The sequence below is a fragment of the Molossus molossus genome, unplaced genomic scaffold, assembly GCF_014108415.1.
Source record: "Molossus molossus isolate mMolMol1 unplaced genomic scaffold, mMolMol1.p scaffold_m16_p_1, whole genome shotgun sequence".
NCBI lineage: Eukaryota > Metazoa > Chordata > Mammalia > Chiroptera > Molossidae > Molossus > Molossus molossus.
The window spans coordinates 183355191-183369778 of record NW_023425344.1 but is presented as its reverse complement, the minus strand read 5'-3'; the positions used below and the strand labels follow the sequence as shown (position 1 = coordinate 183369778).

General features: G+C 37.1%; 1 protein-coding gene across 6 annotated transcripts in view; it reads right to left on the bottom strand.

Annotated features, from left to right (window-relative positions):
• Window positions 1–14588, bottom strand: part of CTDSPL2 (CTD small phosphatase like 2) — a 92883-nt gene that overhangs the window by 33550 nt on the left and 44745 nt on the right. For 5 of the 6 annotated variants that reach the window (XM_036260250.1, XM_036260258.1, XM_036260241.1 and 2 more), the window contains exons 3-4: window positions 3931–4069; window positions 1837–1986 (exon numbers count right to left, since the gene is read on the bottom strand). In XM_036260250.1, the coding sequence (XP_036116143.1) occupies window positions 1837–1986; window positions 3931–4069 (289 nt within the window). The remainder of the gene's footprint in view (window positions 1–1836; window positions 1987–3930; window positions 4070–14588) is intronic. The other variant, XM_036260261.1, reaches the window with a different exon arrangement.

Genomic DNA, 14588 nt, shown 5'->3' with positions numbered 1-14588 from the left:
ACAGAAGCGCCGATGTGAGAGAAACACATCGATCAGCTGCCTCCTGCACGGCCCCCACTGGGGATCGAGCCTGCAACCTGGGCTCAATGTGCCCTGACCAGGAATCACACCAGGACCTCTCAGTCCATGGGTGGGCACTCAATCCACTGAACCACACGAGCTGGGCAAGTCACACTCACATTTAAGTATAATTATCCTCTTTCACAGATTAAGATGTTCAAAAAAACTGGTCCAAGGTAACATGGATAGAGTGTCAAAGTTGGAATTTTAAAATAAGTTTAACTTCAAAGCCCATTCTTTTCCCACTACCCCAAGCATTTATTTCCAAAGATGTTCTATGAGGCACTAGTTCTACAAGATGTTAATAGACGTTCCACAGAATAGGGTTCTTGGTTAAAAATGTCTAGGAAATACTGGGTTAAAAAGTTAAAGGCTGTTTTGTTTTTTGTTTTGTTTCCACTATAGGACTTCATAGTCAAATTATTATGTTAATATGCTTTATTTTTGCCCCCAAGGGTTCTTGAATTTACAGTACACCATTCTGCTTCTTAAAAATTACACCAACATACAAAGATATAATTCAAATTAGAATTTTAATAACCAGGAAAATTTAGTGACTATTTCCATGTGTCCAATACTATATCAAACAACATGGTAGATGTAAAAATAAAGACACAAGCTCTTACCTTCAAATAGTCTAGAGACTAAGTTATATAAATTAGGTATTAATCATGAGAAAACATAAGACACTAAATCTTTTTAAAAAATACATCAATAAAGAAGCCTATTTTGATTCTTTGCAAACGCATTATATAATGAAAAACGTAAATTCATTTGAATTAGGGTAGTTTTACTATTTGTCTAAATTGAACATCCCGGGCCAGGGAGTAGGTGGAAAATCAAACAAATGATAATAAAAAATAAACTGTTGCCCAGCTAGTGTGGCTCAGTGGTTGAGCACTGACCCATGCACCAAAAAGTCACTGGTTTGATTCCCGGTCAGGGCACATGCCCAGGTTGTGGGCCCGATCCCCAGTGGGGGACATGCAGGAAGCAGTCAATCGATGTTCTCTCTCATCAATGTTTCTATCTCTCTCTCCCTCTCTCTAAAATCAATAAAAATAAATAAATAACTAAATAAACTGTTATAAAAAAATGACCTCGCCCTGGCCAGTCTGGCTCAGGGGTTAGAGCAGTGGCCTACAGACCAAGGAGTCGCAGGTTTGATTCCGGTCAAGGGCATGCACCTTGGTTGCAATTTGGTCAGAAGCCCTGGTCAGGATCGTGCGGGAGGCAACCAGTCGATGTATCTCATACATCAATGTCTGTCTGTCTGTCCCCGCCCCCACCCACGCACACAAACTCTATCTGAAAATAAACAGAAAAATATCCCAGGGTGAGGATTTAATAAATAAATATAATAAATAATCTCAATTCAACCCACTTAAAATATTTGTTTAATTCTACTTTATTGATCTAGAATACTGAAAATGCTTCTACATTCTTTCCTGTACACACTCTTAAGGATTACAAAAGTCATCCCAACATAGAAAAAAATAAAATTTTCCCTGCAGCCCAAAGTTTATCATCTAGCTTTTCAGATAGTGAAAACAGAGTTCATTCACTTCAATAGAAGTAAACATATCCTACATTTATTTCAGACAACTAAAAACAAACAAACAAAAAACATCCTTTTAGGAGTAGTGTATTTTTACTGAGGCTAAAAACAAACATAAGATGCTGACAAATATTCACTAAAATCAAATAAATCTTTTAAAAGCCTAAGAAAACCATTAATTTTTTTAACCTAAATTATGGTTAATGATTTATACTTACCATTTTTATTTGCTGGTGAAAAAAAGTTGAAGACAGGAGAAAATATGGTCCCCAACAGTGTAGTCCTTGGAGGACTGCCAGAGGAAGCATTATCTTCTAATTTTCCATTTTGTTTTACATGTTGATTTGTCATTTCATAACTACCAGCTTCTAAGAAAGAAACAACAAAAAAGTTACAGTCTAGAAAACATGACTTTCAGAAATGTGTTCTAAATCATTCATTGTAAAAGTAATTTTCCCTCCTAATACTTCATGAAGAGCAATGCTAGGAAAGTTTATTATTTACAGAAATCTTGAGGTAAAGCAGTTGTAAGTCAAATTTATACAATTTTACCTCTAATCCCTTAAAAATACTAACATTCACTGAGTTTTCCAAAGTACAGCTGACCCTTGAACAACATGGGTTTGAAATATGTTGGTCCACTTAAACTTGGATTTTCTTCCATAAATACACAGTTAGCTCTTCACATCCCTAGATTCTGCATCCACAAATTCAACAAATGTATTATACTATTGTATTAAAAACAGTATTTTTGATGCATGGTTGGAAATCTAAAGACACAAAGGGCCAATTGTATGCACTGTTCTATGCCATTTTATATATGGGACCTGACCATTTGCAGATTTTTTTATCCACCGGAGTCCTGGAACCATCCCCTGGATACTGAGGGACAACTGAAGTTTTGGGAAAGTCACCACTTATATGTGGATTTTGGACTCTGCGGTGGGTTGGGTGCCCCTAACACCCACACGTATTGTTCAAGGGTCAACTGTAGATTTACATCTAGAATTATATAGACTAAAAGGCTTCAAATCAATACAGAGTAACAGAGAATGAAATAAATAAATTCTTTATAAGGAACGCAAGTTATAATTATCAGAAAACACAAATGTAAATTTTTGGTTTTGGTTATTTATGTTTTGGGATTCCACCTACTTCACAAAACCTAACCTCTAATCTATTTCTAATGAAAAACAGCAACATAGCTCTATTGAAGTAAAAAACTATGGATAGCAGTGTCAAAAACTCCTTATGGATACTGAGGCACCATTTCAAAATGGTCAGGAAGAATAACTAGTTTTCTTTAAGTTTCTTGTAAATAAAAAATTTTCCATGGGTTTTTTAAAAATACTTCAAAAAATAAGTTCAAACAAAGGTTTTGATTAATCATCCTTGACCTTCCACAACCCCTTCCTACCCACCTTATTTATTTCCTTCTTTGCTATAGCTCTTTTAACTTTGTACTTTATTCTGTTTCTCCCTATTGGTCAATTCTAACAATAGAGACCCATCACTACATTGAGAGGAAAAAACTAAGAAATTATTATTGCTGTTGTGTTTAAAATAGCATTGGTTACAAGACTCCATACTCTAAAGTGTTGTTCTTCAGAGATTTTTCTGCTTGTCCTTGTTTTTCTCCTTTTTGACTTTGATGCACTTGAACAGTTTATCAACAGCAACACTATTGACCTTTGGGCTGGATAATTCTTTATTTTGGGAAGATGACCTGTAGGACGTTTAGCAGCATCCCCTCAACAGGTTGTGACAACCAAAAAGGTTTCCAGATATTGACAAATGTTCCCTGGGGGGACAAAACCACCCCTAGTTGAAAACAACTGGCCTGAGTGATCTAACCCCTCTGAGCTCTGAAATTCCATGAGCAAGAAACAAATTCTTTGTACATATTAAGTAGGTATTTCAAATTTGTACGTGTACAAATTATGTCACAACAATGCCCTGGCCAGTTTGGCTCAGCGGTGAGAGCGTCGGTCTGTGGTCCCGAAATTATGTCACAACTGTTATGGCTTTCAAAAATAAACTTATTAGAAGTGAAAAACGTTGCTCCATAAACATTTACATGCTAAACAGCATAAAGCCAGTTGCTCTGCCTTTGTCATTTTCATCTATCAAAGTAGATTTATAGTAAGAAGGTAAAATTTCATTTCACTTCATGCTATTAATATATAATACAAAGGAGATTACAAAATCTAGGCAGAAACTGCTTAAAGCAGATTTTTAAAAACAGAAAAGGAACATGTTGGGTAAGAGCTCTGCCTATACCTAATAAAGCAATTATCTAAATATTAACAAACCTCCATTTACTTGACTTTTCCGTCTTACTCGAGATATCTGTTTGTTAGGTTTTCCTCCAGTTCTTGGTGTTGATGTGATCAGATTATTATCTATATCACGTTCAATTCTACTCCGTTTCGAAGGATTTTCTCTCTCTTCCTTAAGACATAAACAAAAAAACATTCACTCAGTAGCCATTCTGCCTTATAGGTTACACTTTTAAAATGATAAAATATGATATGCACCCCCAACCATGTCCAGTGCAACAGTATTTACAATAGCCAACAAATGGAAACAACCTAAGTGGTTCACTGATGAATAAAGAGTGTTATACATATATACACACATATATAGATGTAATGCAGTATTATTCAGCCATAAAGAAAATAATAAAATCTTGCCATTTGCAAAAACATGGGTGGACTTTGAGGGCATTATACTAAGTGAAATAAGTCAGAACAGAGGAAGACAAATACTGTATGACCTCACATATATGCGGAATGCAAATTTTAAAAACAAACAAAACCTACCTCATAGATACAGAGAACAGACTGGTAGTTGCCAGAGATAGAGGTGAGGAGGGGGAGATATGAGTGAAGGGAGTCATATGAGTGAAGAGGTACAAATTCCAGTAATAAAATAAATAAGCCATGGGGATGTAATGCATAGCATGGTGGATAAAGTTAATAAAACCATATTACACATTTGAAGTTGCTACAAGAGTAAATCTTTAAAGTTCTTACCATAAAAAAAAAAAATTCTGGAACTACATATGGTAATGGATGTTAACTAGACTTATTGCAGTGATCATTTCATAATATCTACATTTATCAAATCATCATGTTGTTTACCTGAAAGTAACATATTGTATGTCAATTATACCTCAAAAAAAGGGACAAAATGTAATATGATCTACTTTCCCCCATTTTTCAAATCCAGGAATAACAAAACAGAATATTTTATGTTGGTAAAAAACACAGAAAAAATTTGAGTGTCATAAGAGTATTTATTAATGCAATTACAATATACAAATATTATTACAGCATTCTCACAATTCAGATCTTTTCCTCAGGGTCCAATCAATTTCCATGCTATTGAAATACTGAATTGTACAATGTGTTCTGAATTTTTAGCAATTTTCCTTTATTCCTAGAACGGCTTAAAAGAACAGAGGTCGTTTCATGAGAACAGAGTAAGAAAGAGAACCTTACTGGAATTTTCTGGTATATCACATATCACCAAAAATGACAAAAATAATAGGGTCCACCACGGCCACATCCCCTAGTGCCAACTTCAATTCTTTAAATGCCCAAATTAACACTAAAGTCTACTCCTTAACAAAGTTCTCTATTCATTTCCTTAATGGGACAAATCCACATATGAACAGTCTATATCATTTTTACAGTATTACCAACTAAAGTATATTCCAAGCAATAGCCTGATTTAAATTTCTCCATTTATTTTTCTCCTTTGTAAAATTTTTTCTAATGTCATCTGTCTTATGAGTCCTTTTCTTACATTACTGTAGTATTGGCCTGTAATTCCTTGCTGTTTTAATGAAACTACCTGAAACATTTTTTTTTTTTTTTTAATTCTCATCTAAGGATATTTACCCATTGGTTTTCAGATAGACTGGGAGGGAGGAGGTGGGGCGCGGGGGAGAAACATGGACTGGTTGCCTCCTGCACGACCCCAACCAGGGCCAGGGATGGAACTACAATAGAAGTGTGTGCCTGGAATCGAACCCTCAGCTCTGGTCCATGGGCTGACGCTCTAACCACTGAGCAAAACTGTACAGGGTCAATTCTTAAAGTTTTAAAATGCATTCTGAGTAGCGTGATGAACTCTCACACCATCCGGCTCTGTCCCCACCTGGGATGTGAATTGTCCCTTTGTCTAGCATATCCACGCCTTATATGCTCTTCTACCTATCTGTTAGTTACTTAGCAGCTGTCTCAGTTATCACATTGACTGTCTTGGTATTGCAGTACTTTTACTTCAAGTAACCCTTACAAGAAGCCTAATGCTTCTTTACAATGCCAATGTCATTCACCTCACTTCATCTTATCACATAGGCACCGCAACATAGTTTGAGACGGAGACTACATTCATATAACTTCTATTACAGTATATTGTTATAATTGCTCTGTTTTATTATTAGTTATTTTTAATCTCTTACTGTGTCTTTTATAAATGAAACTTTATCATAGGTATATATGAATAGGAAAAATCATAGTACACATATGGTTCAGTACTATTAGCAGTTTCAGGCATCCACTGGAGGTCTTGGATCATATCTGGTGAATAAGGGGAGACTACATATAGCACAAGATAATGCCTCAGTGATCCACAACAATATTCCTCAAATGTTTACTGTTTATCATTTCTCTGCATTTTAAAATGAACAGGATGGCCCAGCTGGAGTGGCTCAGGGATTGAGCAATGACCTATGCACCAGGAGATCCCTGGTTCAATTCCTGGCCAATGCATATGCCCAGGTTGCAGGCTCAATCTCTAGTATGGGGCATGCAGGAGACGGCCAATCAATGTGTCCCTCATCTTCAATGTTTCTCTCTCTCCCTCTCCCTTCTTCTCTCTGAAATCAATAAAAATATAATAAAAAAGAAAATGAACAGGATGCCTCATATATCACAAACCTGGGATCTCTATTACCAGAAAATAAAGGAGTCTCTTTATTTATTTATTTTTTATCCTCACCCGAAGACATTTTTGCATTTTTCTTCAGATGGAGCAGGAGGGAGAGAGGGAGGAAGAGGAAGGGAGAAACATTGGTGTGAGACAGACATCGACTGGCTGCCACCCACACGACCCCAACCAGGGCAAGGGACAAACTGCAACAGAGGTACGTGCCCTTAGTGAGAACCAAACCCAGGACCCTCTGGTCCACGGGCCAATGATCTAACTGTTGAGCCAAACCGGCCATGGATATAGTCTCTTTATAAAAAGTCCAAGAACACAAATAATGCCACAAAAGCACCAACTACACTAAGCTCCAGCATCCCCTTAAAGAAGTCTCTTGGTACATCTGCTATTATCATAAATACATATATTTCTGAAAACCTTGCATTCTGTAACACTATAAATATAAAGGCCTATGTGGGAAAAGGGGGTGGGCACAAAGGTAGAGAGAGGTACACTGGGGCAAATCAGTTAATGACCCTGAAACTCAGTAACCACAGCACTAACAAAATCAATGACTGTGACCTCCACAGATAATTTGGTTCACCCAGAGAGACAGTTAAGAGGAGCTGAAATGCTACCTTAATGTTTGATAATAAGTGTTAAAAACAGAAAAGTAAAAACAAGGGCTTATGGGAGCTAATAAGTGAAGGTTTAAGCCAGTAGGGTTGCTAAGATGGGACACAAAAGGAAATACAAACTGCCATATGAGAAGAGTCCCTGCTAGACCAGGCTGTACTCTCTGGGAGGGCACAATGACTTTGGGTTATCACCTTTAATTTAAAAGTCTGTGTGTGAGTCTGGCTGATGTGGTTCAGTGGTTGAGTGTCTACCCATGCACCAAGAGGTTGCCGGTTCGATTCCCGGTCAGGGCACATGCCCAGGTTGTGGGCCCGATCCCCAGTGGAGGGCAAGATGCAGGAGGCAGCTAACTGATATTCTCTCTCATCGATGTTTCTGTCTCTCTCCCTCTCATTTCCTCTCTCTAAAATTAAAAAAAAAAAAAATTAAAAAAGTCTGTGGCCCTGGCCGGTTTGGCTTAGCGGTTAGAGTGTTGGCCTGCGGTCCAGAGAGACCTGGGTTCAGGTCCCACTAAGGGCACGTACCTTGGTTGCAGTTTGTCCCCGGCCCTGGTTGGTCGTGCGGGTGGTAGCCACTCGATGTGTCCCTTTCACATTGATGTTTCTCTCTCTCTCTCTCTGTTCCTCTCTCTCCCTCCCACTCTACCTGAACAAAAAATGAAAAAATGTCCTCGGGTGAGGATAAAAAGTCTGTGTATAACAGTGGGGGGAGCTTTGGTCTCTATAACAGCTTTTTTTTCACTTTCTGATGAAATATAAAATTCCACTCCCATTATTCAGGATCCCCTGTCTGGTTTAGGAAAAAACCACATATATAATACATCACCCACATTATACTAACATCTTCCCCTATTTACCAACACTATATACATTAACTGATATTGTGGAAGTACCACACATTGTAGCAGAACAGACTACAATATGGTCAATTGAGAACACATTCAAATACTTTAGCTTACACGTCTCAAGAGGAAGAAGCAGCAGAAGCTATTAAATTAAGGTCAAGTTTCTGAAATCATTGATAATAAAATCCTATTCTTCAGAATAATGTGTTCAAATGTCTGATGATGGTCCTATTCTGAAAGACAATTTGTCTAATTCTGAAAGAATATGTCACCCAATCCTAGTCATATATGCAACTGTATATTTTGGGCACATTTTTAGACATGGTATAATTTTTAGAAGAGGAACTACGAAAAACAAGAATTCCACTTTACTGTACAAGTAATTTTAATAAACTTAATAACCCCACAGTGTAGTCTCTGGAATTTATATTTTTTAAAGTTGTCTCTAAGACAGGCTTTGAAGGGGAAAATCTGGGAAGGTGTTCTTAAATATCTGAATCCCAAAGGAAATACAGAGAATTAAAGAGGCAACTAAAACCCAAGGGCAGATTTAAAACAAAACCAGGAGACAAGGTATCTCAACAAACTTCATAGATGAAGACAAACCACAGCCACAAACCTGAGTGCCCATATACACCAGTGCAGAAGAAAGCAAAGGAAGCAACAAGGTGTATGACACATATGAGAACAGGAGACGCCCAAAATAGTTAAGAGACAGGTATATTCAGTGGAAAGCATGGCAGGCCAATTTGATGACAACAGATAAAAAGGAAGAGAAAGTTGCTGCCAAATCCAATAGCAAAGGGGTCCATGGTTAAGAGTGAAAAGGAGTAGTGTAGCTTTTATGAACTTTTGAAATTGAACAGCTTTGGCTCCCTCTAGAATAGAGCTCCACAAGGAGGGGAAACTGCTGGGAATGGAACCAAAACTGAGTAAGGAAGGCACAAGAGATAAGAAGAAAAGAGAAATTACAGATACACATGGGACAAGGGATACAGTGACAGAAAAACTCAAAAAGAAATCACTATATTTTTAAACACTACACAAAAACAACAAAACCAATTTAAAAAGGTACCCTAAATCACAAAACCCTCTAAAATTTCAGAAAAATCTAGGAAAAGGAGAAATATTTCTAACAAAATAAATTAATAAAAAAAGAAAACATGTCAGAAAAACACACATAGAGAACAGATCAAAATTATAACCTATTTCAAAACGACATTAAGAAAATGATATGAGACACACATGAGAGAAAAACTCAGAAATAAAGTAACAATACTAACAAAATAATCAGAATAAAAAAAAAAACATTTTAGAAACAAAGACAACTAGAATGGACATAAAGTGAGTAAACAGTATAGATTATGCCCTTAAGAGAAGATAATATAGGTTAAAAAAAAAAACAAAAAAAAAACTCAGACATCAAAATGTGACAAATATCGCAAGACAAAAAGATCCAACAGACAGAAAAGAGTAGTCCTGGAAGAAGGAAACCTAAGCAAAAGCATGGCAAAAGGACAAATTTTTTTCTCAAAAAAAAAAAAAACAAACCAACCCAAAAATTGAAATTACATATTGAAAATGTAAAAGTTTTTAAACTAAAACTATCAACCTAGAAAAACAAATATCAATATATCTCCTAAACTTAATAGAAGTTAAACAAAAAAATCTTTTAGAGAACAAGGCAAAATCAATTTATAAAGGGAAATTAACCTTGACAGCAATGTTTTTATTTATGCCAGAAACAAATTAATGGAATAACATTTAAAATAATCAAAAGAAAATGTGAGCCAAAGATTTTATATGCAGCAAAACAGATTTTCAAGCATAAAGGCACCGTTAGCAACATGCAAGAAATCAGAATATTGTTCCATGAACTTTCTGTGACAGAAAAATTAGCTTCAGACAACAAAAATGACTACAGATAGTAACATGAGGACTGAGTATAAGCATTTAAACAACATACCGAACATATGTACAGGGTGGGGCAAAAGTAGGTTTACAATTTTGAGTATGTGAAAGTTTACTTTTGCATTGTTTATTATTGTATTATTTTCCATACAAACAACCTACTTTTGCCCCACTCTGTATAACCTGTATAAGGAAGATAAATGAGGACTAAAAGATAGTATGTAAGGACTACAGGCTCAGAATACATACATATAAAACTCTAAGAACTATGTATGGTGCCAGTGGATATTAGATTTATCCAAGGAATCACTTCATAAATTATATAAATGTCTAACTATTATGCTGTTTAAACCAATATAAAATAACAATGAATGTCAAATGTAATTGAAAAAAGAAAAAGAAAAAAACTTTTAAAACATTTGTTAAGGGATTTAGATATACAAAATGTTTAGTGCTCACTTTAAAGACATTCTGAGTCAGAAAACTTGACAGAATTCAAAATACAAAATGAAATTCTTTAGGCATAAAATAAATAATACCAAATGGGATCCTAAATCTGCAGAAAGGAATGAACATCATTAAGACAAATACGTAAGCCCTGGCCGGTTTGGCTCAGCGGTTAGAGCGTCGGCCTGCGGTCCGGAGAGACCCGGGTTCGGTTCCCGCTAGGGGCACGTACTTCGGTTGCAGTTTGTCCCCAGCCCTGGTCGGTCGTGCGGGTGGCAGCCACTCGATGTGTCCCTTCACATCGATGTTTCTCTCTCTCTCTCTCTCTTCCTCTCTCTCCCTCCCACTCTATCTGTACAAAAAATGGACAAATGTCCTCGGGTGAGGATTAAAAAAAAAAAAAAGACAAATACGTAAGTAAATATAAGAGATCTTTGTGTTCATTACTTCTACTGTGCTCTTACTAGCTATCTTCAATAGTTATAACTTCTATAATCTCTATAGCCTCAATATAATCCAGCAAATTATTATTCTGAAGTCTCAGTTTTCCTATATATGTGGAAACATAAGAAGTGTACTTTTTTCTATACATGTAGAAACACACTAAGAGTATTATTCTTGTTTTGCTTTGTAATTTTAAATTTGGTTTAAAATATTTTAAATCTAAAGGTTATTTTAGGATGTAGTAATATTTTTAAATATAATTTGTAACTTTATAATTAAAAGTATGTCATTGCCCTGGCCGGTTTGGCTCAGCGGTTAGAGCGTCGGCCTGCGGTCCTGAGAGACCCGGATTCGGTTCCCGCTAAGGGCGTGTACCTCGGTTGCAGTCTGTCCCCGGCCCTGGTCGTTTGTGCGGGTGGCAGCCACTCGATGTGTTCCTTTCACATCAATGTTTCTCTCTCTCTCTCTCTGTTCCTCTCTCCCCCTCCCACTGTACCTGAACAAAAAATGGAAAAATGTCCTCCGGTGAGGATAAAAATAAATAAATAAATAAAAGTATGTCATTGAATTTAAATAGGGAAATTAGTCCTGGCCAGTGTAGCTCAGTTGGTTGGAGGGTCATTCTATGTACCAAAAGGTTGCGGGTTTGATCCCTGGGTGGGGCACGTATGAGGCAACAAATCAATGTTTCTCTCTCATATCAATGTTTCTTTCTATCTCTTACCCTCAAATCAATTCATTAAAAAATTTTAAAAGGGAGATTAGATAAATTGTGATTTCAATCCACTGCTGCACTGATGAAAAGAAAAAACGGATATATTAGAATTCTTCTATGCACAAAAGGGGGAAAAACTATTCCGATGAAACTGTAAATTACAAATGAAAGTATGATAAGCCTCTTTTCCAATTTAAGTTGTCTTGTTGTGTCTCATGTAATACAAGATATGCAAATTGAATTATGGTGCCAATTCAGTTACACTGCCATTTCAGATCATTCAGCTTTTTAAAAAGGGAATTTAATTATTTTACATGGTTTTTTAAATTGATTTTTTAGAGAGAGGGGAGAGGAGAGATAGAAATATTGACATGAGAGGAAACATCGATTGGCTGACTCCTGCATGTTCCCTACTGGGGATCGAGCCCACAACCCAAGCATGTGCTCTTACCAGAAATTGAACCAGGACCTCTCAGTCCGTGGAATGATGCTCAATCTACTGAGCCACACTGGCTGGGCAGGAACTTAATTATTTTATTTTATTCTACTTTATTTTATTTATTTTTAATCCTCACCCGAGGACATTTTTTCCATTTTTTGTTCAGATAGAGTGGGAGGGAGGGAGAGAGAAAGAAACATCAACATGAAAGGGACACATGGAGTGGTTCCCACCTGCATGACCCAACCAGGGCCAGGGACAAACTGCAATCGAGGTACGTGCCCTTAGTGGGAACCAAACCCGGGTCTCTCTGGACTGCAGGCCGACGCTCTAACCGCTGAGCAAAACCGGCCAGGGCTTAATTATTTTAAATATATACATGATGAGTTCTTTAAAAGTCAAAAATCATTACAGCTTTTCAAACTAAAAATAAAAATACCAATGACATATTTTAAAAAGTTACCGTACCGCATCAGTTGAAAAAGTGCACATAATATCTAAGAGACTTACAAAATCTTACAACATAGTAGACAGTGCTGGAAGCCTACTGGATAAAAAGTCAGTGAAAGAAACAGGTACGTCCACCTACCAAGGATAAAGTAACTAGTTGAATTAAAGATTTAACTTCACATAAAAAATATGAGTTAATATCTGGTCTGCAGAACTGTACTTTTGGCTTACAGATGTGGCTGGACTTTCTGTTTTGACTGTAATTATCTGGTATTAGCATCAATTAATCATCAAAAATATTCTCTGATAATCAAGACTCAATTATAAGGGAAGGGTGTACAGTCCATACAGGGTCCACATCTCCAGTGCCCAACTAGGGTGATCAGGGAGGCTATGCTACTGGACCCTACAGGACACCTACTACATACAATAAGCCACCCTACCAAGTCTAGGAGATGTAGTAACTATACCTAATACATAGAAACAAACAAAAGGAGGCAGCCAAAATGAGGAGACAAAGAAACATGCCCCAAATGACAAAAACAGAACAAAATTCCAGGAAAATAACTAAACAAAATGGAGATAAGCAATCTAACAGATGCAGAGTTCAAAACAATGGTTTGTAAGGATGCTCAATGAACTTAGTGAAGACCTCAAGAGCATAAAAAAGGTCCAGTCAGAAATGAAGAATGCACTAAATGAAATAAAGAACAATTGACAGCGAATCAATAAGAGTAGGTGAAGCTAAGAAGCAAACCATCAATTTGGAGTATAAGGAAGCAAAAAACACCTAATCAGAACAGCAAAAAGAAAAAAGAATCCAAACAAATGAGGATAGTGTAAGGAGCCTCTGGGACAACTTCAAGCGTGCCAACATTCACATCATGGGGGTGCCAGAAGGAGAAGAGAGAGAGCAAGAAATTGAAAACTTATTTGAAACAATAATGACAGAAAACTTCCCTAACTTGGTGAAGGAAACAAATATACGAATCCAGGAAGCAAAAGAATCCCAAACAAGATGAGCCCAAAGAGGTCCACACCAAGACACATCAGCATCAAAATGCAAAAGGTTAAAGACAAAGAGAGAATCTTAAAAGCAGCAAGAGAAAAGCAGTTAGTTACCTACAACGGAGTTCCCATATAAATGTCAGCTGATTTCTCAAAAGAAATTTTGCAGGCCAGAAAGGAGTGGGAAGACATATTCACAGTGATGAAAAGCAACAACCTAGCCCTGGCTGGTTAGGCTCAGCAGTTATAGCATGAGCCTATGGTCCAGAGAGACCTGGGTTCAGTTCCCGCTAAGGGCATGTACCTTGGTTGCAGTTTGTCCCCTGCCCTGGTTGGGACCATGTGGGTGGCAGCCAGTCAATGTGTCACTCTCACATCAATGTTTCTCTCTCTCTTCCTCCTTCTCTCCCTCTCACTCTATCTGAAGATGAATGCAAAAGTTCCTCGGGTGAGCATAAAAACAAACAACAACAAAAGAAAAGCAACGACCTACAACTAATTTTACTCTATCCTGCAAAGCAATCATTTACAATCGATGGCCACATAAAGAGTTACGCAGACAAACAAAAGCTAAAGGAGTTCATCACCACCAAACCAATATTATATGAAATGTTGATGGGTCTTCTTGAAGAAGAAAGAGAACAAAAATATGAACAATAAAACGGCAATAAATACATATCTATCAAAACTGAATCGACAAACAAAATGAGCAAGCAGAACAGAAACAGACTCATAAATACAGAGAACTTTTTGTTGGCTGCCAGATGGGAGGGAGCTGGGGGGATGGGTGAACAAAGTGAAGGAATTAATAAGTACAAATTGGTTGTTAGACTGATGAACCTCAAAGGGAAGGGAGAGAGTGGGTGGGAAGAGATAAACCAAAGAACTTATATGCATGTACACATAACCAATGGACAGAGACAAGAGTGTGGGAAAGGCGGGGGGTGGGGGTGGGGGGGGATGGTGGGAGCGGGGAGGAGAGAGGACCTGTAATAATGCAACAATAAAGATAAGTTTAAAAAAAAAAAAGGAATACATAAATAAGTAAATAAAAAGAAAAAAGAAGCTGTGTAGCTATATCGATATTAGGCAAAATAAATCTCAAGGCAAAATATTACTAGCGATAACGAGAGACATC